The sequence below is a fragment of the Balaenoptera ricei genome, chromosome 2 (genome assembly GCF_028023285.1).
Source record: "Balaenoptera ricei isolate mBalRic1 chromosome 2, mBalRic1.hap2, whole genome shotgun sequence".
Lineage (NCBI taxonomy): Eukaryota > Metazoa > Chordata > Mammalia > Artiodactyla > Balaenopteridae > Balaenoptera > Balaenoptera ricei.
The window spans coordinates 112,179,006-112,193,564 of NC_082640.1; the positions used below are offsets into that span (position 1 = coordinate 112,179,006).

The 14,559-nt window shown below is 41.7% G+C and overlaps 2 protein-coding genes across 2 annotated transcripts; both read left to right on the plus strand.

Annotated features, from left to right (window-relative positions):
• The first annotated feature begins 3,285 nt into the window (after window positions 1–3,285).
• EDDM3B (epididymal protein 3B) lies at window positions 3,286–3,726 on the plus strand. Its single transcript, XM_059915623.1, has one exon. The coding sequence runs from the start codon at window positions 3,286–3,288 to the stop codon at window positions 3,724–3,726; it is 441 nt and encodes a 146-aa protein (XP_059771606.1).
• An 8,440-nt stretch (window positions 3,727–12,166) lies between these two features.
• On the plus strand, window positions 12,167–13,569 carry RNASE6 (ribonuclease A family member k6). The gene is made up of 2 exons (XM_059915624.1): window positions 12,167–12,400; window positions 12,786–13,569. Exon 2 carries the CDS (start codon window positions 12,791–12,793, stop codon window positions 13,253–13,255), a length of 465 nt encoding a protein of 154 aa, XP_059771607.1. The 5' UTR covers window positions 12,167–12,400; window positions 12,786–12,790; the 3' UTR covers window positions 13,256–13,569.
• Window positions 13,570–14,559: the final 990 nt, after the last annotated feature.

The window sequence follows — 14,559 nt, forward strand, 5'->3', positions numbered from 1 at the left end:
TTGAGCCTTGCAGAGACAGTAAGACAGAGAGAAATTTTAACAAACAGACTAGACTTTGCTAGGTTCCTCCCTGTCTACACACCTAGTTCATATTATACTATAATTCTCCATGGTGTAACTATCTTCCTGGAACAAGTCCCCTACCTACATTCTGTCGACTGAAAAAAATGCACAACCTAAAAGGTGAGAATTATGTTTTATTTGGTGGACTTACTGAGGACCTAAGCTTGGGAGACAGCCTCTCAGATAGCTTTGAGGGGCTGTTTTGAAGAGGTTAGGGAGGAGCCAGGATATATAGGAGTTTTTCAAAAAAAACCCAAACAGGTAGTTGGAACATCAAAAGATTACTGTTAATTAAAGAAAAACCAGGCATCTTAAGTTTAATGAACTTAGCACTTTTCTATGTATAAGAAGATGCAAGAGTCTGGGCTCATTGAAATCTTTCCTTTGAGATGCACCTTGACTTGACTATCTAGGGCCAGTATCCTGTTTATCTCCATCCTGAGTTCCCCTCAGGGGGCACCGTTTCGGGTGGCTGCAGTGGTTGCTGGCTTGATGGCTTCAATATCCTTTGTTTCCTGAAATGGCAGGTGATATTCTTTGTCCATAATTCTTTTAGGTAGTTAGAGGGGAGGTCAATGGTTCTTCCTGAGTCTTGTATGCCATGATTGTTTTCAGCTCAAAATAATCCACATGCCAAAGTGACACATTTTGGGGAGGTAAATGTTGCTCCCCTCAGAGGCATATTTTGGGGTGGCATATTCTGCTACCCTTTATGGCATTCTGATAACAAGGTGGCCCAGTGAGAAATTCAACCAAGGAGGCTTAGCTAGGAACAGCCCTTGAAGAAATATGTTGATAGAAAACACATTCAAGGATCTCACTTTATCCGCAAATTGTGCCTTTGACTAGATACTTTTCACCTCTCAATGAAAGTCCCACAGTTTACAACTCCTGATGTGGTTTTCCTCACTGAAGTTCCCATGGAACACAGCCATCCAGGGAATTTCCCCTAGAAGTTTGTTGGGAAATGAGTTTAGGAGCCAGATCTCTGGTTGTCTCCTGATAACTCTAGATAACCCCTCTCTGGTGTTACCCAAGGCCTTGCAATTCCTTTATGCCCACAAGTCAGTCTTTGGTGCTTGACACCTTTGCTCCAGGCTATTCTCACAGTGAACCCAAGTATTCTAGATGAGAAGCTATAGGAACTGGTTCTCTTAGTGAGGCTGTCCCTCACCCCCACCCCACTGCCAATCAGTTGGAACACTGTACCTCCCACTGCTATTCCTTCCTTCCTTCACTGCTGCAGACTTCTTGGCTCTAAGAAAAGGGGAAAGACACAGACTCTCTGCCCTTCACATCCATAAACTGATCCCTACTACAACTGGTGACAGGCGTGTTGGATCTAAATAGGGTGAGTTACGTTTAGAAGGGTTGGTGCTGAGGATGCTTAGAGGGAAAGGCCCAGGAACACTGGAAGGGGCTTGGTTGGACTTCTAGATGGTGGAATTAAGAATAGACAGTGACCCAACTTGTAAGAACCAAAGACCTGGATTCAACTCAGCGTTAATCTCACTGATACAGTTCTTGGAGCCTCTCTCCACTCTTCCACCCCTCCCCACTTCCTCTCCACTTCCTCCCCAATCTTCCTGAGCATAATACCATTGTCCCTTGGTATCCATGGGGGGCATTGGTCCAGGACCGCCCCCATGCCCAGGATACCAAAATCCAAGCTTGCTCAAGTCCCTTATATAAAATGGTGTACGTAGTATTTGCATCTAACATATGCGCATGCTCCTATATACTTTAATCATCTCTACATTACTTATAATACCTAATACAATGTAAATAGCTGTAAATACAATGTAAGTGCTATGTAAGTAGTTGCCAGCACACAGCAAATTCAAGTTTTACTTTTTAGAACTTTCTGGATTTTTTTTGGGGGGGGGGCTATTTTTAATCCACTGTGTGGTTGGTTGAATTCCAGGGTGCAGAACAAATAGATACAGAGGGCCAACTGTACATTGAAGCAGCTTGAATCCTGGTCTTCTCTTCATCCTATTTAGGCCTTTTGAGCCAGGGGTAGGGTGCCACAAATGAGAACGTGGCTACCCCTTGTGCTCTGTTTGATGGAGCACTTGACATTCTCAGATATGCTCTCAGTACACGTATCTCATTAGCCTCTTACAGGTTTGTGAGGGAGTTATTATTAAGCCCATCTGAGGACATCACACTCAGAGAGTTGAGAATCAGGTTAGAGATTCCACAGGGCCAGGTATACTCCTCATGGTAAGTGACGACAGAGAGCTAGTTTAAAGGGAAGACTTTTTCAAGCAAATCTCTGCTCTAATTTTGACCAGAGTAGCTCTTGTGAGGGCAGTTTCAATTTTGGTACTTGATTGATTAGAACAATATTTCAAAACTGGGGTTCCTTTATGATGACATTCTTAACAATAAATCAAGATCGTTTATAATGATGATAATTAGGGAAATGGCCTCTGAGAAGGGATGTGGGTAGTCACAAGTGATAACATGTTTCACACAAGCTTTGGGGAAGTGTTATAACAAAGTCAAGATCCTGGTAAGCACCATCTTGCAGAGTCAGCGTAGTTGCAGCCTCAGATTTCAAGGAACCAAAGCCTTCCTGCTTCAAAAATATTTCCCAAGTCTCTATTCATCTTCTGTATGCCCTTAAAAGGCAACAACACTTTCCACCTCACAGACATAGAGCTTAAAATACCATTTTCTTTAGGACACATGCTCTTTTGAGAATTGACCTGGGGACTCCCTGGTGGTCCAGAGGGTAGGACTCCGAGCTCCCAATGCAGGGGGCTCGGGTTTGATCCCTGGTCAGGGAAATATATCCCACATGCATGCTGCAACTAAGAAGTCCGCATGCAGCAACTAAGACCCGGTGCAGCCAAAATAAATAAATAAATATTAAAAAAAAAAAAAAGAATTGATCTGGACTGCAAAACAGCTAGCTAGAGGGTGATTTTTTCCTCAGTTCAGGTGGAAGAGAGGGCAGACAGGAGGTACTTGGAGTTCTCAAAATAAACTTCACCAGTTTTTTACAACTTTGTGCTTATCTCACTCAGGCTGTAGCATATTTTCAGTTCTTATAAACTTTATTATCTAATGAGAGTTATCACCTTCTAGCCTGGGAACCAAATGATAAAATTTAGTTGAAGGGCCTACGTTGGCAGAGAAAGGAATTTTAAGGTAGAGCTCAGCAGTGTTTCCTCTCTCTTCCCTGTACACACACAGGTGGCCCTGGTGACTGAGATGGCATCCTCTCTAAAGGTCCTAGGCCCACTCTTGGCCCTGCTGTTCCCTCTATGTGGGCTCCTTGTACACAGCCAGAACATTTCCTGGAGGGAATTCGTGAAACGGCACCACCCTAGCACAAACTGGGAATTCAGCAAGTACAAATGCAGTGATCTGATGAGGGAAAGAGGTGTTTCAAAAGACAAGAACTATCACAGCTTCGTCTATACCGTATGGCACAAAATTGAGCATATATGCATCAGGAACTGGAGAGGTCACTACAGAAATGTATATATATGGGCCCCATATCCCTTCAAAACACTCAAGTGCTACCGGGAGAATAGCAAAAACAACTACAAAGATTACAAGAGCTACAGCTACATTGAATTCCATTGTGGCATGAACGGGTTTGTTGATGGCATAGAGGACATGCAGTTGTTAGAGGATATCAGCAACTAGAAAGTTGACCCACACCCACAGGTTTTGGTGTTCAGTGCTTCCCAAGTTGTGGCCCCTCCCTGCATCAAGAGCCCTTGCATTTATTTGCCAATGTTTTCCAACTACTGAGAGTTATGTTTCACGTGGTTTCTTACTATCGTAACTTTGCCTATGTTGTTTCTCTGCCTGGAATACCCTTCTGTCCTTATTTACTTGATTTACTTCTACATTTTTGAAAAGATTCAGCTCATATGAAATCTCTTTTTGACTAACCCAGGAATTTTCCTGATATTGACTCTCCTTATAACTTCGCAAGTGGAATGATCTTCCCATCCCTAAATAAATTTTATCATTCCAATGTGTGTGAAATTTATTTATGTGTCATGTGATTAGCACAGGTGTTATAACTGTGAGTTATATAGCTTATGCTTGAATGTGATTTGTGCTGTATGTAGGTTAAAAGTGTATTATATGTGTGTGTCTAATGTGTGTAATAGACTTGTGTGTATGATGAAAGTATAACTGTTTATGTGCTAAGCTGGGGAAAAGTTGTGACCTAGGCATTGATTGTGGGGACATGCTGAGTTCCCATACCCACCCAGATTGGTGGGTGTGGCCAGAGCTGATTAGGTATAAAATATGTAGCATGTCCCTGGCACATAGCAGGTGCTCAGCCAACACTGATTTTCTTCCTTTCTCATCCTTTGACTTGGTATTTTAATTTTGACTTTGACAAAACAAACATGACGAGTGCCCATCAATTGTCTCCTCTCCCTGGATTTCATTAAGAATGTCTGTAAGGAGGCTATTGCATTTTAGATGAGTTACGGTAGTATGTATGTTTCCTGATGAATAATACATTAAGTAGAAGATATGAGCACAAATGAGTTTATCTAATAAAAACCATTTTCACTTGGCAGAGATATAGGGTAGGGCTAGAGGACTTTAAAATGAAACTCTCTTCAAGAGTGGGGCTTAGGGACTTCCCTGGGCACAGTGGTTAAGAATCTGCCTGCCAATGCAGGGCACATGGGTTCGATTCCTGGTCCGGGAAGATGCAATATGCCGTGGAGCCACTAAGCCCATGAGCCACAACTACTGAAACCCGTGCCCTCTAGGGCCTGCATGCCACAACTACTGAGCCCGTGAGCTGCAACTACTTAAGTCTACGCTCCTAGAGCCCGTGCTCTGCAACAAGAGAAGCCACCGCAATGAGAAACCAGCGCACCGCAACGAAGAGTAGCCCCCGCTCGCCGCCACAACTAGAGAAAGCCTGCGCGCAGCAACGAAGACCCAACGCAGCCAAAAATTTAAAAAAAAAAAAAAAAGAGTGGGGCTTAAGACTTGCATTTTGTTGGAGGAAAGAGGAAGTAGATTGGAGAAGGAAATGTTGAGACACAAGTAAGTAAGGTCCACAGAAATTCTGTTTGCTAAATGAGAGATAGAGATAATGTTCGCTTCGTATAATTTTTTTAAGAGAAATGTTTGCTTAGTATAATTTTGCCTGGGGCAGGTATGCGAAGGAGAAATACTGAACATTAAAGGACCCTGTGTTCTTCAGCCTCCTGCATCACTGAATGACTCAAGCCTTGAAACAATTAGAAAAAAGACCAGGGTATAAACATTTTAAATTAGATGACACTTTAAATTAAGCTGCACACTATAAGGGAGCAGAATTTTCCACCCTAAAATATGTCTCTTTGGCATAAGGATAATTTTAGCCTGGTTATTTTTTTAAGAAACAGCAGATATGAGAGGAGCTCTGAAAACCAAATAGAAGTCTCTCTTTTGTAAGAGACATTTACAGGTAAAAGAGAAATCTCCATTTGTAAGGGTGTCTTCCTGCTGTACCAGGAAGGCGGGGGTGGGGGGGGGTGGGGGGGCGGACTCATTCTCTAGAAACTCTTAATGGTGGACAAGACAATGATAAGTCTGCAAAACAACGTTATCCTTGTTTCCTGTGTTTTCCTGGTCATCTCCCATAGATTTCCCTCCCCAACATCTCCTTTTGTCTTTAGCCGAAGATGATATTGAAGGTGATGGCCTCAGCCATTTTGGCAAGTTACTCAGTTTACCTGGGTCTCCGCCATGTATTATACGTGGTATTAAACTTTTGTTTGTTTTCTCCTGTCAGTTTGTCTTATATCATCGAATTATGAGACGAGCCAAATATCCTAGAAGGGAAAAAAGGAAACAAATTCCTCCTCAACAACACCTTCCTGGAACTCGGGCCTCAACAAGTAGCCAGTGAATCTAGATTGGTCATTGTGCTCCAAGCATAGCTCCTCAGCTTTGCCATTTTTTCAGTGTACTTGGGAATGAGCTGATACCTGGGAGATGATGACCTATACCAACCAAACTCACAATAGATTAGTGTTAAACAGCAGTTCTGTAAGCAGATAGGGTAGGGGGTCCCTGGAGAAAGAGAACCCGGAAGGGTTTTCTTGACATAAGAGAAGCCATTTTAGCCTAAGCCATTTTGTGGTCTAAGCCTGGCCACAAGATCTTAAGGGAAGTAAGGGAATGCAGGAACAAAGGAAAAGCAGTCAAGAAGCAACAGTTCAGCAATAAAATAGAATATTAGTTCCTCCTCAAGGGACATACATTACAATCTGATAAAGTCTTTGAGTTCTGTAGGAACTAAGGCTCCCACCCAGGTGGAGGACAGAATGATGCTGTTGACCTTCCTGACTTCAGTCAGCTAAAGCTTGGACTCTGTCAACCTTTCCCCAGTTCTATGCTGAATTCTCCTCTGCTCAAGCCCCTTCATGAACATGCATATACCCTTAGCTTAAAACTTCCCCAGTTTTGCTGTTCCAGGGAGACTGCTTTGGGAAAGATTCCCAGTGTTCTCCTTACCTGCTGCAAGTAATAATAAATCCTTCCTTCTCCTGATCTTTGGCTTGGTTGTATCTTTTGGCTCGACATCCACCAAGAGACAAACTCAGTTTTTGGGTAATAGTTCTTCATCAACGATCATTTTACATGTGGGAAATACTGATTGTTTTTCTCACTTGATAAATGCTGCTTCAAAATGTACTGGCATATTCTGGTCTCCTAGAGTAGTATTTTAGGATTGTCTCTTCAGGTCTCCTACAGTAAGTTTTCACAAATACCTCATTTTAAAAACTCTTTAAAATTTGCTTTTAGGGACTTCCCTGGTGGCGCAGTGGTTAAGAATCTGCCTGTCAATTCAGGGGACACAGGTCTGAGCCCTGCTCTGGGAAGATACCACATGCCGTGGAGCAACTAAGCCCATATGCCACAACTACTGAGCCCAAGTGCCACAACTACTGAAGCCCGTGCACCTGGAGCTCTTGCTCCGCAACAAGAGAAGCCATGGCAATGAGAAGCCCGTGCACCACAACAAAGAGTAGCCCCCGTTCGCTGCAACTAGAGAAAGCCGCACGCAGCAACGAAGACCCAATGCAACCAAAAATAAATAAATTAAAATTAAAATTTAAAAAAAATTGCTTTTATTAAAAGGTTATAAGATGATGGTTCAAAACAGTATAGGAGGAAAATGAATTTAAGCACAATTTGTTATAAAAAATTAATAAACAGAAACCTTAATTAAATAGAGTTGGAAGACCAGAAGGAGGAGCTCTCACACCCTGTGACCATAGCTGAGCCCAGCTGGAAGAAGAAAGAGTTGTCTTCTTTCCTGGCAAGGACTCAGCCAATGAAAAGCCATGCACTCTTTGTTTACTATAGCCCTCCCAACTTCCTTCTCCTCTCTATTAAAGCAGTCTCTTTCCCTTGCTGTGCAGGGACTTGCACATGGCTTGCCATGGTTGCAGACCCCAAATTACAATTCTCTGCTGATCCTGAATAAACCTATCTTTGCTAGAGAAATATCTGGCAGTCTATTTGTTTCAGGTCCACATAGGATAATAGCCTTGTGTTGTTGCTTAGACTTTCTCACATCCACTTCCCCTGTTTGGAAAGATGCATATTCATTTCCCTTAAGGAACTATCTTTCCCCTTTTTGTGTGCACATTGGTGGGGCTGTCCTTTAAGGTTCCCAGTCTCCTCTACTGAGTCAAACAATAGTAATGAGACCCAAGGTAGGCTAACTGGACTCTCTCTTATAGGAGACCAGAATGTACCTCTTTGACATAGGATTATTTTGAGAATCAGTAGATAAAGGAGAAACTTTGAAAACAGAGTATAAATTACCCTTATGTAAGGGAAATTTACAATTACCAAGGAAATCTCCATTTATAAGGGTGTTTCCCTCTCTGTACAGGAAGAAAAAGATGACTCTAAATCACGAGAAACTCTCATCAATGGAGAAGCCACAGACTTAAATCTGTATAACAAACCCTACCCTTGTTTACTGTACTTTTCCTGGTCACCTTCCCATAATTTGCCTCCTCCACACTCTTCTTTCTTTGTTTTAGCTGAAGATGGAAAGTAAACCCAAGTTCTAGCCACCTCCTTGAGTTACTCACCCCTGAGCTTCTCCCATGTACATGTGGTATATTCATGCTAATAAACTTCTGTTTGTTTTTCTCTTGTTAATCTGTCTTTTGTTATAGAGGCCCTAGCTGAGAACTGAGAAGGAAAAAATGAAAAGATATCTTTTTCATTCTCTACACTGTCTTCAGAGTCTAAATCTCAAGTAGTGATGCAAGGATTTTTTAAAAATTTGAAGTGGATTCATGCCTATTTGGCACTGCTCTGCAGCTCACCCAAGCTTCTTGGGTTCCAGTTATTTCCAAAGACTGATCCTTCTGCTATATTTTTTCATATTGTAATCTCTCCCAGATTCTTCCAGTAAATCTCCACCCTATTCCTACTACTACTGAAACAGGAGGGAAGCGGACAGGGCACAACCTCTAAAAGAATGACGTAGCCCTTGAGGATATGACATAAACTGGTTAGACCCAACTAGGTCCAAGAGAGTGGAAGATTTGACTTCCAGTGGACCTTGAGCCTCATTATACACTCACTGTAATACATTAGCATCTAAATGACACACCTACAGGTGCCATGACAGTTCCAAGGCTAACCATAAAAGGTCAAAAAGTGGGTGGTGGCCCAGTTCCTAGAAATCTCCACCTCTTCCCCAAAATGGTTGGCATAATCCTCCCACTCATTAGCCTGTGAAATTTCCCAGCCCATAAAAACTAACCACCCTATATTTTGGGGCCTCTTGCCCTCTTCCAAGATGGCCCACACTCTGTCTGTGGAGTGTGTTTCTCCCAAGGCTGTTCTCGCCTTTTGAGACAGACCACGTTCTGTCTATGGAATGTGTATTTCTCTAAATAAATCCACTTCTTATCTATCTCTTTTTTTCTCACTGAATTCTTTCTGCCTTGAGTCATAAAGAACCTGAGCTTCATTAAGTCCTGAGACCAAATGTGTGATCTCAATTAAAAGACATTGGTTCATGGGACTTCCCTCGTGGTCCAGTGGGGAAGACTCTGTCCGTGTTCCCAGTGCAGGGGGCCCAGGTTCAATCCCTGGTCGGAGACCTAGATTCCGCATGCATGCTGCAACTAAGAGTCCGCATGACATGACAAAGATCCTACATGCCACAACTAAGACCCAGGGCAGCCTAAATAAATAAATATTAAAAAAAAAAAAAAAGGCAGTGGGTTGAAGTCCCAACCTGGGTTGTGCAGTTTCACTACCACTTAAAAATTTCCCTCTCAAATTAGCTCAAATTTGTGTTGCTTGCAAACAAAATAAACCTAAAGGATAAACTCTATCAGCAACCTTTGTGATCCTCATCATGCCTTCCAAATTTGGGGATCTGCCATGCATAGTAGGTGCCTATCCTACAGGAAATACTCACTTTCTTTAGCCCAGCATGTTGTCAAACCCAAGTTGTTGTGCCTGATACACTGTGATGTCAAACAACCTGAAACATCAAAATTTGGAGCAGAGAAAGGTTTATTGCAGGGCCAAGCAAGGAGAAAGGGGTGGCTCATGCTCAAAAGACCTGAAATCTCTGACAGTTTGCAGGGAGGAGTTTTTAAAGGCAGAATTTGGGGTGAGGGCTGCAGGGTGTGGGACTTTCTTCTGATTGGTTGGTGGCGAGGCAACAGGGTGGTGCTCCAGAACTTGTGCTCAGCTTGAAGTTACCATCCTCCACCTGGGTGGGGGCCTTAGTTCCTGTAGAAGAATTCAAAGATATGTTGTTATGTATATCCCTTGAGGAGGAAGTAGGACTCAGGAGGACTTTATCTCAGGAATCAAGCATAAGAACAGTCTTAAGAACTTGGACATTGGGTGAAAATCAATGTCAGTCAAGAAAAATGGTTCTCTACAAAGAATGGGTAACGGAATCACTGTGGAGTTAATCAAATATAGATATGCAAAGACATCCATCCCCAAGATTCTGATTCAGTAGGCCTAGGATCTTGGCACTTTAAAACTTTTCATAAGCAATTCTGATGTGAGGCCAGGGTTAGGAGACCCCTACTTAAGGACATGGGTAACTCGGTATTGTTTTCCTCTGTAGTGGGTTTGGTGTACAATCAAGTTGTGGAACTGCAGGGAGAAGGAGGACTGTTCTAATACATGGGATGTAGAATAAGATACATGAGCACTAGGCAAACAGACTTATTTTTTTTACTCTTTTTTTATTAATTTTTATTGGAGTATTGTTGCTTTACAATGTTGTGAACAGACATCTTAAAATTTTTTTTCTTTAATTGATGGACTTATTTGTTCAGAGCAATTTTAGATTTACAGAAAAATTGAGTAGAAAGTACAAAGAGTTCCCATATGCCTCTCTTCCCTCCCTCCTCTCCTAACCACACTGTTCACAATTTTCTTATTATTAACATCTTATTTTACTGTGGTACTTTTGTTATATTTGATGAACCAGTATTAATAAAGTCCACAATTTACACTAGGATTCGTTCTTCATGTCGTACACGTTTTGACAAGTGCATAATGTCATTGTATGGGAAGAAAGTTTTCCTCAGCACTCTTAGGGTCTCTGGCTGGGTCTGAAAATTCAACTGACAAAGACAGGTCAATAGGAGAAAAGCATACAAATTTTATTAAATATTTACATATACATGGGAGCGTTCACAAGAGAATGAAAAATCCAAATAAGTGAAAAGAGCAGGAAGCTTTTATACCTTTTAGCCCAAGAAACAAGATATTTGTAAAGAATTGACAAGACAAAGGAGTTTGGTCTATGGTTAGTAAATGGTGAAGAAGTAACTAGAAAGATAAGGGTTAGTTTCAAGATTCTTTTGCAGATTCCTCTGGTGCCCTCTCTGGGAGGTTGAGGGTCTATCTCCAGTAAAAAGAGAATTTATTTTCTGGCTTTGGACAGAAAGCAGGGAGCTTTTTCTGCACTTCATGATTCTTAATTGCCTTCAGTGCAAAATAATTTTTATGTCAAAGAGCCATTTTTGGGGGTTACATATTCTGATTTCCTTCAGCATGAACATGGAATACCTCTCCATTTATTTAGATCTTCTTTTGATTTATTTCATCAGAGTTTTATAGTTTTCCTCATATTGATCTTGTACATATTTTATTAGATTTATACCTAATATTTCATTTTTCTTTGGTACTAATATAAATGTTAGCTGGTTTTTTTTTTTATTTCAAATTCCAATTGTTCATTGCTGGTATATAAGGAAGCAATTTTTGTATATTAACCTTGTATCTTGCAACTTTGCTATAAACAGAAATAATTTTTATCCTAAAGATTATTGGAGCCATTAAAACTATTGGGCAAGAGTGTTTCACTGTTATATTTATGCTCAAGAAATACTAATCTGGAAGTATTAATATGTAGAATGGATTGGAAGGAAAAGAGACTAGAGGCAGGGAGTCCATGTAGGAAACTTTTATGTGAGTCCTCTATGAGACAATAAGGTTCTGAATAAGGATATTGCAGCACCAATGGAAAGGCAAGAACAGATTTAAGAGGCAAATACCCTAAATGTGCCCTTCTCCTTCATATGTATGGGTCTCTTCACACAGTTTCCTCTTTGGGCTGCCCTTACCATCTTCTTCACTTAATTTCTAATTAATCTTCAAAACTCTGTGCCGGTGTTGTGCCCTCCAAAAATACCTCCTCTCTACTGTCTCCACACAGTTACCTGTAGTTTCCTTGATCACAGCTGTAAGTGCTATTGATATTTGTTAATATATTGTGCATTGGTCCATTTACCTGACTGTCTCTTTCATTAGATCACAAGCTCCCGAATCAGAGTAGCCCAGTATCTGGCCCGATAAACATACACATAAAGGAATAATTCATTCAAGTCTATGGTTGAAGCTCACATACCAAGTACATGGCAGTTATTATATCAGATCTTCATGTATATTTTCTCCTAAGGAAATGAAACCATAAAACTTCAAAAAACTGAAGCTTCAAGTCAGGAAGGAAGCACCAACTCATATCAGGAAGTGATCAGTTCCTCAAAACTGTGTTTTGAGTCTCATTGTTTCTTTAAGTAAGCTTACTCTCCCTGCATTTACAGTGTTATCGATACTAATTAAACAGCAAGTTTGAAAGTCTAAGAGTCTCATCCACACTGTCAACAAGAAGTTCATCTTCCAAGCCCTAGTTTTCTCTTTCCTAGGGTTCAGTACCCTTCCCCTGCCACACGCAGGCAGCCTCGCACATCTGGGAGAAGAACAACAGACAAAAGCCTCTGAGCCTGGGACTAACTACTGCTGCTGTTCTCAGCGGGAGCCCCAGCGTGCAGACCTGGTAAGAACAGAAGCCCCCAGGGCTGGGGGGAGTGGCCAGTGAAGATGGCTGGGAGATCCAGGTCAAATAGATGGAGGGTAAATATTTCAGGAGGGAAGAGACAAGGTTTCTGACATGGGGACCATCAAACGCATGAGTGCAGGACAGAGAGAAGAACGAGATCTACCAGTCAGAGAAAAGATCGTCTTACCTCAAATTCCTCTTCACTGAGCTTTAGTTTCTTTAGAATTGTGAGACTCAAGTGAGAAAGAAGATGGTTAAAAACAAACAAACAAAAAAGAGCTATGAAATCTTAAAAGGCAGGATAAAAATCTAAACGGTTATGAGTGATAATTTTGCTCTTATTGTTTTTACTACTACCATTATTTTCTCTCTCCTTACACAGAAAATATGGGGCCAGGTCTTCTGGGATGCTTTCCTCTCCTCCTATTGCTGCTGGGACTATGGTGGTCAGTGTGTCCACTTTGTGCTTTGCCTAAGCATCTCACCAAGGCTCACTGGTTTGAAATTCAGCATATACAGCCAAGGCTTCTCCAGTGCAACAAGGCAATGAGCGGCGTCAATAATTATACTCGACACTGTAAGCCTCAAAACACCTTTCTGCACAACTCCTTCCAGGACGTGGCTGCTGTCTGTGATTTGCCCCACATCGTCTGTAAGAATGGGCAGCACAACTGCCACCAGAGTCCAAAGCCTGTTAACCTGACTCAGTGCAGTTTCACTGCGGGGAAGTATCCTGACTGCCGCTACCGAGATGACACCCAATACAAGCTCTTCATTGTTGCCTGCGACCCCCCTCAGAAGAGCGACCCTCCCTATGATTTGGTTCCTGTACACTTAGACAAGATTGTTTAAAGTTTCCATCATTTTCCCTCTCACTTGGCACGAATTCTCTTACGATCTCTTCTGATTTTTCTTTCCTTTTGTTGATTTTCCTGGTTCCCATAGAAGGAAAAAGGAGGGTATTGGAAAAATTAGAGTGATGAGGATAGACCAGAGTTGGGACAAAAAATATGTAGGATTCTTTTCTGCTTTGGAGCTCTAGGTTTTGAAGGAAGATAGTAGGGAAGAGGGCAAAGAAGTGTCCAGGCCTCCATAGTTTCAGCCTTAGAACTTCAGCCAACTTTTGTTGTATTGTGTCCACAGAAATAAAACCATTTTCTGCTGCATTCTAATGAGTGTGTGTATAAGTGTGTTTGGAAGTGTGATCCCTTTCACATCATTGCCAGCCTGGAGCTACCTAGGCCTGCATTTGCCAGCATTCCAAGGAGAACGATTTTGGCCCTAGGCAACCTTTGAGGTTATTTGGCAACCTGGGGCCTCTGCCACTTCCCTCACCCCTGTGTCTCTGGGACTTCGGAGCAAGAAAGTTCTCCATCCCTTCAAACTCTGCTCATGGCTTTACATATTTCCCTTGAAACCATTGTCTATGGTTGTTTGGAGGTGGCACTGATACTCAATGTTGATGGTATTTTCACAGATTCTAACGCTGGTAACTGAGGCATCCTAGATCTTAACTATTTGCCTCTATATTTAATCAGATAATGTTTTAAATATAAACAGTAGTAGGGATAATAATCCACTGTAGCCTTAGAGTCAATTCTCCCATTATCTATTGGAATGGACAAAGAGAAAGCATAGATCAAGGGGGTTAAAAAAAAAGCACTGGGAAACTAAAAACATTCTTGCCCTACTCAAATAGTGAAATATCACGGAAACATTGGGGCTTTGGAACAGGTATTTGATTCAGAGATCGAAGGACTGGGATTAAGAATTTAGGTCCTATGTGTAGGGGAGGAAAAATAATTTTTCATAAACTCTTCTAGGTTTTTGGCTGAGACACCCCCTGTAATAAAAAGATAGATCAACAGGAAAAAAACAATTTTAGTTACATATGTACATATGGGAGCCCTACAAAGATATGAGACTCAAAAGACACAGGAAGCCCTGAGGAGCTTCAGGGTCCATGTTTATAATGGCATCCTGGGGCCAAGCCTGGTGCCAGGAGGATTAGCCCTGGCTTAGAGATGCCAAAGTTCCCAGGGAAAATGAGCTAAGTAGACAATTCAATACATATCTCTTACTCACAGGGTGTGGAAATAGAATTTGAGTATCAGGTCAGAGGACACTGTACTTTTAAAACAATTTATAGGGCTCCC

Coding starts and splice junctions, on each gene's coding strand:
- RNASE6 (XM_059915624.1), top strand. CDS start 12,791: ATGGGGCCAGGTCTTCTGGGATGCTTTCCTCTCCTCCTATTGCTGCTG.
- EDDM3B (XM_059915623.1), top strand. CDS start 3,286: ATGGCATCCTCTCTAAAGGTCCTAGGCCCACTCTTGGCCCTGCTGTTC.